The following is a 12,516-nucleotide window of genomic DNA, read 5'->3' on the forward strand; positions in this document are numbered from 1 at the left end:
AGCCTTTTAGATATTTATTAAAATAGTTTACACATTATAAGCAAGTACTATTAATTTTATTGTTGATATGAATTATTGACATTGAAGTAATTAAAATTGGCATTGAGAGTTTCTTACAACTGAAATGGTAATTGCATATATATAATAAAAATTTCTTCTTTAAAATATCTTGATTAAAATGATTGAGAGACATTGTGAGTTAGAGATACTATGAAATAATTCTGAATGTAGTATTGAAATTTAATTTTATTAAATTTCATAATAAAAATACGTAGTTGAACTTTTGGTATAAACATACTAAAATCCTGATGACTTTTTGATACATAATCAAAATTATATTTGAATTAAAAAGTAAAAATATTATTAGATAGAATCTCAATGTGTTTAAGCAGAGGAGTTTTGATTCAAAGCTAGGAAATTAGCATAAATTTATGATTATATTCTACCCTAAATCTGTCATGCAAAATTAGTAACCAGAGCATCCATCAAAACATGCTGGAGCTCAGAACCCAGTGAAAATTCAGGCCACTAGTAAGTCTTAGTAGTCATGTAGTAATAGTAGAGGTACTTAGTATTTTTAAAACTCTTACTGTATGCCAAATGTTTTATGTATATGAACTCACTAAATCCTCACAGCAAATCTATGAAGTTTGTGTTACCTTGATTTTACATATGAGGAAACTGAGGCATTTGGTCCAATATCATACAGACAATGAACAGTGCAGGGTTAAATGATCTTTTTTTTTTAAATTTTATTATTAGTTTCAAGTATACAGTACATTGGTTAGACATTTATATATTTTATGAACCGATTCCTCTGATTGTTCTTTCTCTCCTCTGGCTTTACACCTCGCCATTACACTACTACTGCTGACTGCATTCCCTGTGCCATGCTTCCTACTCCAGTGACCATATATCAACTAATTTGTACTTCTTTAACCCTTCACGCTTTTCTCCCAACCCTCAACTCCCTCCCCTCTGGCCATTATAAATGATCTTTAAATCCTATGTTCTCAAACTCAAGCTGTAAAGGGGCAGACAGCGGGCAATAACCTAAAGAAAGAGTTTAAATGAAAAACCCAGAGAGGGAGAATTTTGAAAACAGTTTCATATGGGCAAGAAGATGCTAGAATATTTTAATTTTCTGTTCAGGTTTGTCTGGAAGATCCAATCATGCTTAATCTAACCACTGATAGTAACCCAAGAACTGTTAAAGTATTACTGATCCTAACTATAATTGTTTTGAAATGCTTGGATGCATGGCACTACGGCAGCTAATACAGTGCTTATTATGCATTGTGTCCATTAATATTAAAAAAAAAATTGCAAAATTAACTTTTTTTCTGATATTATGTTCATGATTCAAAAATGAAAATTTGTTTTAAAAGTATACAGTAAAAAGTCTCCCATTCCTAATACCTATCCACCCAGTTCCCCCCACCATTATTTCATTAGTTTCCCGTATATTCTTCCTGTGTCCTCATGAAAGCAAATATGAATAAGTATTTTTATTTTTCATTTTTTTTTCTGCAAAAGGAATAGCATATTTACTATTCTAAACAGAGATCTTGGAGATGTTTTCCTATCAACAAAACAAATCATTTTTATGAATATAGTTTCATATTATACTATTATATGGAAATATTATAATTTATTTAACCAGTTCCCCACTGATTAACAGTTTGCATTGTTCTCAATGTTTTCCAGCTGATACAAACAGTGCTGAAATGAATAACCTTGTATGTGTGTCATTTTTTACCTGTGCACAAATATCATAAGATGAATTTCCAACAGCAGAATTGCTGGACAAAGGATATTAACATATGTAATTTTGACAAATGTTGCAAATTGCCTTCCATGGAGGTTGTACCAATTTGCATTACCACCAGCAGTGTATGAGAGTGCCTGCTGATTTGTAACCAAGCTTGTTAATTAAATTTTTGAATTTTTGCCAATCTGATAAATTAAATATGGTATCAGTACAATTTTAATTTGCATTTTTCTTATGAGTGAGGTTGAGGATCCTTTCATTTGGTTAAGAGCCACTTCTATTTCTTTTTTTGTAAATTATCTTTTTATGTTCTTTTTACAATTTTTTATTTGGTTGTTGGTGTTTTTCTGACCAATTTCTAGGAGATTATTATATGTTAGATAATTACCTTTGTCTGTGATAAATTGCAAGTATTTCACCCATTTTGTTATTTATATTTGCATTTTTTAAGATTTTGCTAAGGTGTTTTATATCATGCAGAATTTTTATGGCTTCTGGATTTGTAGTCATAACTATAATAGCTCATTCGCAATTAAAAGGATTTTTTCCCATGTTTTCTTTGTCACAAATATGGTTTCATTATTTACATTTAAAATCTTTCATCTATTTGGCATTTATCCTGGCATATGTGTGAAGTATGCTATCCCAAAAATATATATTGAATTTTCCCCTACTGGTTTGGCCATATATTCAATTCCTGAATGTATTTGACTCTATTTATGGACATTTTGTTATGTACTATTTATTCATCTATTTATGCACTGACACCACACTGTTTTAATTACTGAGGCTTTGTAATGCGTTTTTATATCTGGTCTTAGTCTCACCTCTTTTTTTTACTTTTGCTGTTTTCCTGGTTTTCCTTTGTTTATGAACTGCACAGTTAGCTTATCTAGTTAACATAAATCTGTTAATATTTTTAAAAATTATATTTCAAAATGAAATTGGAACTATCTGACACTTTTATGATGTTGACTCTTCCTATGCAAGAGTGTGCTATGTCTTACCATTTGTTGAAGGCATCTTTCAAATTCCTCATGGTATTTTAAAATTTTCTTCATTTGGTCTTATACATTTTCTGTTAAATTTATTCCTAGGTTTTTTTTTTTTTAACCTGTTATTATAAATGGAGTCATTCTTCTATTACATATTCTAGCTAGTTGTTAGATAGATAGATAGATAGGTAGATAGATATGTATACATTAATTGGGTAACTGATGCCTTTATTGAATTCTCATCTTTTGTGACAGATATTTAGCTCATTCTTATTTGTCTAGGTATGTGATCATATTACTGGCAGTGTTAATTTCATCTTTTCTTTTCCAAAATTTGTGCTTCTAATTTCTTTTTATAACTCCAGTTAGTCATTTCACACATATTTATTGGCCTATTATAGACAAGACTCTGTTCTAGGCCCTTGGAACAGATTAAAGAAAGTTCCTCTTGGCATTTGTATAGCAGCAGGGGGAGATACAAAAAAATGATGAATATAACAAATAAGTAAAATTTACAATATGCTGAATATGATAAATGATTAAAAAAAACCCTCGAACAAGATAAAGGTGTTAGGGGCTCCCAGAATATGGGGTGGGTGCAATTTTAGATGGGATGATTGTGGTACTTCTCATTGAGAAGGTAAATATTAGCAAAGACAAGAAGAAGGTGAAGGAATGAGTCCCATGTTGGCTAGTGCTTTCAGTGAAGATCACAGGCATAGTGCCTTATTTTATACTTTAGTGGAAATACTTTTCCGCTGTTTCCATCATGACTGATGTAAGCTTTGATTAGCCAAGATAGATACATTTTTCTTATGTTAAGGCATTGCCCATTTATTTTTATTTGAATGTTTTACCAAGAAAGTTTATTGAAATTTTTTAAATGCCTTTTAAGGGTCTATAGAGATGACCATGTGATTTTCTCCTTAAATCTATTAACAGGATAATGTGAATTATGTACTATGTGTATTAAACAATGTTGAACCATTCTTGCATTTCTGGTAATAGTGAGTTATATTTCTTTAGTGTGCTGATAGATTATTTTGGCTACTGTTTTTTTTTAGAATATTCCATTGATATTCAGAAGTGAGAATAGCCTGTGATTGATTGATTAATTGATTGATTTTACAATCCTTGTAATCCTTGAAGCTATTGGAATAAATACTTTATGTGCTTGATAAAAGTAATATGAAAAATTTTCCTTTTCTCTGTTCTGGAAGTGTTTTAATAACAGTGGAATTATCTGATTTTTAAAGGTTTGATAGAATCCCACTGGAAGTCATCTGAACATGGTACTGTTTTAAAGGTAGATTTTCAAAGCTTTTTCTATTTATTCTATCAAAATTGATCTTTTCTGGGGTGAGTAAATTGTTTTCCTAGAAAACTATTTCAGATAGATGAACAAATTCTTTTTTCGCAAAGTTGAAAAAAGTAGTCTCTTGTATTTCTTTAATTTCATTGCTTTCTATGGTTACTTCTTGTTTCTCCTTTTATATTTTGTTTATTTGCATTTGCCCCCATCCTTTTGATTAGATTAGCTAGAGGCTTCTATTTTTGTTTACTTTTAACTTCCAGATTTATTTATTCTACTGTTTTCTGTGTTCTAACTCATTTATCTCTACTTTTATCTTTATCTATTTTTTCTGTTTGTATTCTTTTGGTTTGTTTTGTGGCTTTTATTCCAATATTCCAATTTTACTCTGAGCATTGCTTTATCTTTCTCCCATGCTTTCTAACATGTGTATTTCATTATTGCAATTCTTTAGAAATTTTGCAATTTTGGTTTGTAAGTCCTTTTGACCCTAGAGTAGTTCGAGAAAGATTATTTTTTAAAATCTCCAAACTTAAGTATCTTCTAGTTTTCTAAATTTTTCCAATAATTTCCCACTTTATTGTCTCACGAGTGGAGAATATGTCTATAGTATTTATATTTTTAAAAATTTATTGAAAAAATAAGAATAAAAATTTATTGAAATTTGCTTTGCAGCCTAATACATAATCTGTTTTCATGAATGTTCTATGAGAATGTAAACTGAAGAGACATTCTCCATTCTCTTTTTCAGGAAAAAAGAGTCTGAGGTAAATGAATCAATTTTCCTTATTAACTTTTCTATTTAGTTTTTCTATGTATCTACTTTGTTTTTCCACTCAGTCTTTCAGAAATCAAGAGAAGTGAATTAGAATATCCTACTACTAATGTAGGGGATTTTTGTGTATTTCTTCTTGTATGTTTCATAACTTCTGCTTTATATATGTTGCTGTCATATATTTGATATGTAGTCAATACTGCTCATATCTTTATTGAGAATTATACTCATCATAGTTTAAAGTTCCTTTCCTGTTAATTCAATGCTCCTTCGACTAAATTCCACCTGTTGTTTATTAAGATTATGATCTCTGGTTTCCATGTACTTGCATTTACCTAATATAAATATGCCTAATTTTAATTTTCAATCTCTTAAAATCATTTTGTTTTAGGTGTGTTTTTACATAAAGTATAGAGTTATGATTTAAACTTTTATTCCAACTGGAAATTTTTTTTCTTGATAGATGAGCTAAGCTCATTTATACTTATTGACATAATAGAGATGCTTTCTCTTTGTTCTAATGGTTTTATGTTATTAAAGAAACATAACATTTTTGTTTCTATGGTTTTTAAAGAAAGTTTTTTACTAAGTAATTTGTTTTTATTTTTATGTACTTGTGATACTTAGGAAAGGTCTTATTTTTGTTCTAGTGGTTACTTTTATTCAATATTCTTAGACTTTTATTTCTTTTGACAATATTTTTTTCCTAATAAAGTAAAGGTAAAATTAGTGTGCAAAATCTTTCTAGCTCTACATTCATCTACAACTCAAATATATTCAATGTTGTTATCTTTCTTATTATTTCTCTAACATTCATATTACATATGCTAAGATTTTTTATTGCTTGTTTTGTTAGATTTCAGTGATATCCTTTGACACCCAGAGATGAAGTAAAGTCCTCTTTCATCTTTTTTTCTTTTCCTTCCCACATCAGCCACAAGCAAAAATCTAAAATAACTTTTTAATTAAAAACATGAGATTATGTGATACGATATAGCAAAATGCATAATATCTTAAAGCTTTCAACTGAAAGTTTCAAAAACAACTTAATACAAGTAGTTACTTCTCAGTAGTTCTAGCTTTCCACTTCTTGTCCTTCCATATGATTAAAATTTAAATTGAAAGCCTGGGTAACATACTTCAACTTATAGATAATTGATCTTGGCTCTGCCTGAGCAAGTAGCTAAGACATTAACCAGAGAGACCCTGCCATGGAGACTGCCTGGCTTCAAGTTCACTTTTAAATTAACATTCAAATTGGAGGTAGTGATGTGAAATAGTGATTGAAAGCTCTGCTTGCAATCATTTGTAATTATCTATGGCATCTAAACATGCTCATTAATTCATTCTCTTAACCCTGATAACTGTTGTCTTTGATTATGTTCTACTTCATTACCTATGTTATTGTTTCTATACCTTGACAAAAATCTGTCTTCTGTATGTCAGAGTTGTATTCTGGTGGAGGATGGATAATTTTTTGTGTGTATGTGGAGGTATTATTTGGCATGGGGCTATACTAATTTTGAAGGAGTATATAGAGGATCATGTCATTAGAGGGTTAAAAGATATATATGATAAAATCCAGCAACTTTCTGGTTAGTTTAGTGTCTATAATATTTAATGTGATAATTTGTAGATTTTTTTTTCCCATGTGATATTTCAGGAGAATTCTAGTGGTTGGGAGGCATTGAATTCCTCATACCAGGACGTTTCCATATGAAATAGTGAGTGTAGAAGGAGTAACATGATTTTGGATTTAGGTTTCTTTTCTCTTGCCCTTTTTATAAAAACAAGTTATCTAGGTAGAGAATATCCATGTGTCTTCCACTGTTGTTCCTTCTATCAATCATTTATTTAGTAATTATTTATGGAGCATCTAAAGTAGGCCAGACACTGTACTAAGCCCTGGGGATACAATGGTAAAGAATACAAACTGGATTATGCCTTCATGGATTTCTAGTCTGTGAAGAAGCACACAAGCTATAATCACCATTGCAATAAGCGTTCTGAAGAAAAACATTATAGGAGTGTAAAGCAAATAGGTAAGATCTGAAAGATGCAAAAAAAAAAAAAGAATGAAGAAGGTGGAATAGGTGTCAAATGGTCCAGGCAGAGAAAATTGCATCTGTGAGGTACTGGGGAACTTGTCAAAGTTGAGGAATTGAAAAAGGACATTAATCAAGTTGGGGAAGGGCCTGATATTAGATTGAGAACGGAAATTGGTAGGTGCCAGATTCTGCTGGGATGCCATCATGAAGATTTTAGTCTTTATCCTAAGATCAGGACCAGCTACATAATTTGTGAGGCTCAGTGAAATAAAAATACAAAATAAAAACGGGGTCCATTTAAAAAAAATTATTAAGAATTTCAAGACAGTGACAGCAGAGTATTAAACCAAGTGCAAGACCATTCTAAGCACCGTGCCCTGTGAGACTGCACAGGCCACAGGCCCATGTAACTGGCTCTGCCTAAGGGCAATGGGAAGCCAAGAAAAGTGTTAAGGAGAGAAGAGAGATGATTGGAATGGGCATTTGAAAAAGATAAATTCTTTTATTGTCCAACCAAGTCATATTATGTAGTGTGTAAAGGCAAAGGAATGTTACTACCTCCCAGATCCAGGATTACCAATTATTATCAATATGATCTTTATAAGTCATGTGCCTAGACATAAGTCTTCAGAGTCCATTCTCTCAATGTATTAGTAAGGGTAGTAAAATGGTGAAGTCTGGGATTTTTGCTTAAGGTCATCCTATGTAAACCAGTATTTTAATACACTTGAATAATTTTATCCTCTAATGATGTAACAACATAAGAGCAAAGTTTCAACTAAGTGACAAAAATAGTGCTTAAAGTAAATACTGTGCTTCCAGTTTAGAACCAACTGATCCCATGACAAAGGTATTAAGAATTCAGAAATATGAAAGGAAATAATTTTAAAAATATAAGAAGAAACAACTTTCTGCTAATCTTTGTCATTGTGATGATTTGCATATTCTGATTAGATGTGTTTTAATATAATAGGCTGTATTTCATACACAGCTTATATTTAAAAATATCGAGAATCAAATATTTCGTCTGTCATAATTGCCAAAGCAAACTATGAGTATTGTATAATGTAGTAAGAAAAAAAATCAAACTAGAAAATAAAGAATTCTCAAACAACTATTTTAGTTTTTACAATAATAATTCCAATTTTTTGTGTGTATATATGTTTTAAAACACCTTACAGGGAAATACTATAAGCAAATTGAAAATTTGATAATGATTCACTGTTTATTTTTTTGAAACACAGAGAAGTAATTTTTTGAAGTACATTAATGATAGAATAGAGATCAGCCTAGTACCTTTTTCTTAAGTCTTACATCTTTAGAAATCTACACCTTTATGTTTTATTTTTTTAATTTGGTTAATTCAAATATATAAATATTAATTGTAAAAATTCTCCCCAGGCAATAGTATTTTTAAAAAGATAATTGTTAGATATTTGTGAATTATGATAATAAAAACAAGATATATTTTTTATTATGGACATCATTCTTTTCTAGATATGTGCTATAAAATGTAAGAAATTGCTTTATTTACTAACTATTGTTCATGGTTTGGTTATATAAGCAAAGTATCCTAGTGATGTTAAATGATAAAATGTAGGAGGAATGAGAGGTACAATCCTCCTATATTAATTTAGGATTTGTGAATGCAGAGCAATGTATAGTGAGGAAGTGGGAACCTTGATTTAAAGTTACTGTCAGTCTAAGAGAAGGAAGGCAGACACAAATATAAATATCCAATTTAATACAAAATTACATTATGCAACCTGATCTGATTGTATAGAACTATACACCTCAGGGATGAGTAACTAGGATGTCAGATACAAGCAAGAGGCGATAAGCACAGGCCTAACCTTAACGGTAGAGAACCAGAAGGTGGATTGTATAAAATGAAGATGGAGAGTTGCTAAGGAAGGAGGGGTGAGGTCTAGCAAAATATAGGTTTGCAAATCTTATATGAGTATCAGTATTGGATGGCCACTAGCAATAGAATTATATTACGAATACTTAAAATTGATAGGACATTCAAAAAGAGTCTCTGACAATATAAAATAAACAAGAAAAGTTAATTAGAATTTGCACACATTTGTCAGAGAATAGGGTGGATAATTGTGCTGGGTTAGTTTGAGATCCTGTTAATAAAAGAAGGCTTCATGAGAGAGGTGGAGTAATTAGCACTAGATAATTCATGATCATTATTGTTGCCTAATATTTTTTGTTGCTTTCTAAGATGCCAAGTAAGCTGCAGGACTTACCTACATGAGAAAACAGGAACTCCATCTCAATATACGATTAATTAAAATGAGTTAATAGTGTATTAGCGCATAGTTATTATAATCGGACAAACATATCTGAGTTTAATTTAACTTGAAGAACATATTCTAAGAGGTTAAAAAGCTTTGGAAATGGTTAGAAAAGACCGTTAAAGCCCCACTCTTAAAAAGTGATTTTAATTTGAAAATTGAAAAAAAATAGTTGTGATAATTTTTGCACAATTATATTGAAACTCAATATTTGTTTATAGTAATAATGATGCAATTACTTGCCTAGGTCGAAAGGTGATGACTCTTCAGCTGTTTGTTGCACAGGCTCAGAGAGGAAAAAACTAAGTATACAATCACTCTGAAAAACAAGACAAAATATTTCTTAACATCTTATATTTATTTATTGCTCCTCTACGCTGGTATATGAAAACATTGACCCAAAATATACAATTATTTGTTATATATATACCTATTATAGATTCCATAGAGAGAAAAACATATCAGTAAGTTTATTTAGTGAATGTTATAATTTTACCCTAAGTTAAACCAATCTTTTATGAGTTGGGATGTCTGATTACATTTCTTCAAGGAGCTCATGTGTGCTCTGCTCTTGAAGATTACCATAATGTTTACATTCTTGGATTTTACAATTATGCATGAATCTCACACTTTACTTTTCTAGATAATGTGTACCCTTGGACAGGGCTTTTGGAGAAAAATTAATCTCAGTAGGACATAGATGTTTACTTAGTGAGTAACTATTACTCTTCCAGGTTCAATTCTAGGAATGCTCACTGAGTACTGACCACACCAATGTTAGGGGATATAAAAAATAGAAAGATTCGTAAGATGATTTCCCTCTTCAGAACATAATCTAATGGAGGAAATAGATTATATAAAATGTTGATAATAGAAGTTTTAGTTATATATTTTTAGTACAGAGAAGTGAGTGTGCTTCTCTATTAAATTGGAATGATCACAAATTGACATTTAATCGGGGTTCCAAATGAATGGGCTAACTGGTGAACCTGAGAATAGCTTTTCCTTAGTGACACTAGCACATATTTTGTTTTAAGCCATTATATAACCAAAGCAGTCCTCTCCATGAGGTCCTACATTAGTATCTAAAGGACATCACTAAATGATTATTTCTACTGGCTACCATAGACTTATGTCAAAGCTGCCTGGCATTTCTCCCTGGCCACCTTTCTCTCATTCTGTGCAAAGGCTCTTTCAAACCTCCCCCAGGAAACATACAGATTTCCAAATCTGACTCCTTTTCTGCTGATGATTTTGTTGCCACTTTAGAGAAAACAAAAGGCTGATGGAAACTCCTGTGTGTCCTGCCACAAACTCTAAAGACTCACAAAGCCATCTTTTCTTTTTCCTTCTAGTATAATGAAAGAAGTGTTTCTCTTCCCATGTGTTATAAGATTGTATTCACCCCAAATTCATACGTCGAGTCCCAACCCACAGTACCTCAATACGATCTTATTTGGAAGTAGAATAATTGCAGATACAATTAGCTGTTAGGATGAGGTCATATTGATGGAGGGTATGCTCCTAATCCAATATGACCAATGTCCCTCTAACAAGGGGAAATTTGAACACAGCTACTCATAGAGGGAAGATGATATGAAGAGATCTAGGGAGAAGACAGCCATCTATAAGCCCAGGAGAGAGGCCTGGGACAGATTCTTCCTCACAGCCATCAGAAGGAACCAACATTGGAGACACTTTGATTTTAAACTTCCAGTTTCCAGAACTGTGAGACAATATATTTCCATTGTTTAAGGCACCCAGTTTCTGGTATTTTGTTGTGGCAGCCTTAGCAAATTAAGATACTATCCAATCCTGATCCTTTCATCTATGACCTGGATTCAATTCCTTCTCAAGAACCCTGTAGAATAACTCAACCATACTTTAGTTAATGTTCACCTTCTTCCTTTCTTCCTCATCAGTATAAAGTATGGTCAACTCCACTCTAGCAACTAACAAACAGATGAATCAAACCAAATAAAATATACTAACACATAAATAATATCGACAATAATGCTGCTTTTGAATCCTGTGTTACTTTTCTCCTCAGCAAATGAATTTATGAGTAGAGTTGTCAGCACTCATATTGGTTCCATTTCTTCAACTATTACACGCTTTATGATCTGTCACACTCAGGTTTTGCCACTGATTGTCCTCTGAAAATGCTTTACCATCATTTCTAACAAACTTTCTCTTTTTTTCCAAATCTGATGGAGATTTTCTTGGCTTATATAAATACTCCATTTTTAGTGAAATACTCTCATCTGCTTATGATATTACATTCTCCCAGTTTTTCTCCCATTTATTTTGCCATCTCTTAGACTTCTTTTAATGATCCTTTCTTTTTGCTTATGATTTAAGTTCTAGTGACCTTCACTTCTAGGCCCATCACTCTTATTACTCTAGCACATTCTTTCAAGGTGATGTTGTCTTTTGGTGGCTTCTGTAATGACGCACAAATTTAAAGCTTTATCCTAGATACGTCTCCTGAGCTTCAGCCTTCTGTATCAAAATGCAATAAACTATTGAAGTTCAGTAACCATTTGGCTCCCTTGACTGTTCTAAAGACAATTAAAACCAAAAAGTGCACCACTAAATGCATTTTCTTTTCCCTCAAATTGCTACTTCTCCTGTGTCCAGGCTCAAAATAATGTGTATCGTTTTGGACTCTCCATTCTGCCTCATCTCACACATCAAATTAATTGTTAAGTCCTATGGATTTCACCTCATAAATATGTCACCTATCCATTTCTTCCTTCCAGGTATACTGCCATCTTCCTAGTTCTAGCATTATCAAGTCTCATCTAAGTTATAGCAGGAGTTCTCAACCCTTATCCTGCTACCCTTTACTCTAATTTGTTCTCTACACACTGTCAAACTAATCTTTCAGAATAAAAATTTATTAACTACTTAAAACTTGGCAGCAGCTCCTCATTGCTTTTAAGAAAAAAGCAGTTGGTCAACTGCTTAACAAAGCTTGTAAGACCTCTTGTAATTGGGATCTTGCTCATTCCCCAATCTTCACTTATCACTATTTCTCTTCTAGTACTTTATGCTGAATTATGCTGAATTATATTTATTTCCTCAAGTGTGTCATGCTACTTTCTCATCTTCCTACATACTCTTTTCTCCATCGTTTCCACCCCTATTCACCCATTTGCCTAAGGTTTATCACATGCTCCCTTTTCTACTCTTGTTAGCCCAGTCTTCGAGATATCAAGAGCAGAGATTATCATTTATTCACTCTGCTCAATAAATACTTGTTAACAGAAATAAACAGATCTGTTGTCAGATATAGAATATATTTTTTTT

The 12,516-nt window shown here is 31.7% G+C and overlaps 1 protein-coding gene across 3 annotated transcripts in view; it reads right to left on the reverse strand.

Moving 5' to 3' along the window:
- Positions 1 to 12,516, reverse strand: part of PIK3C2G (phosphatidylinositol-4-phosphate 3-kinase catalytic subunit type 2 gamma) — a 274,730-nt gene that overhangs the window by 27,731 nt on the left and 234,483 nt on the right. For all 3 annotated transcript variants that reach the window (XM_023538251.1, XM_011372935.1, XM_011372934.1), the window contains one exon: positions 9,448 to 9,523. In XM_023538251.1, coding sequence (XP_023394019.1) covers positions 9,448 to 9,523 — 76 coding nt within the window. The remainder of the gene's footprint in view (positions 1 to 9,447; positions 9,524 to 12,516) is intronic.

The sequence above is a fragment of the Pteropus vampyrus genome, unplaced genomic scaffold (assembly GCF_000151845.1).
Source record: "Pteropus vampyrus isolate Shadow unplaced genomic scaffold, Pvam_2.0 Scaffold216, whole genome shotgun sequence".
NCBI classification, from domain to species: Eukaryota; Metazoa; Chordata; class Mammalia; order Chiroptera; family Pteropodidae; genus Pteropus; species Pteropus vampyrus.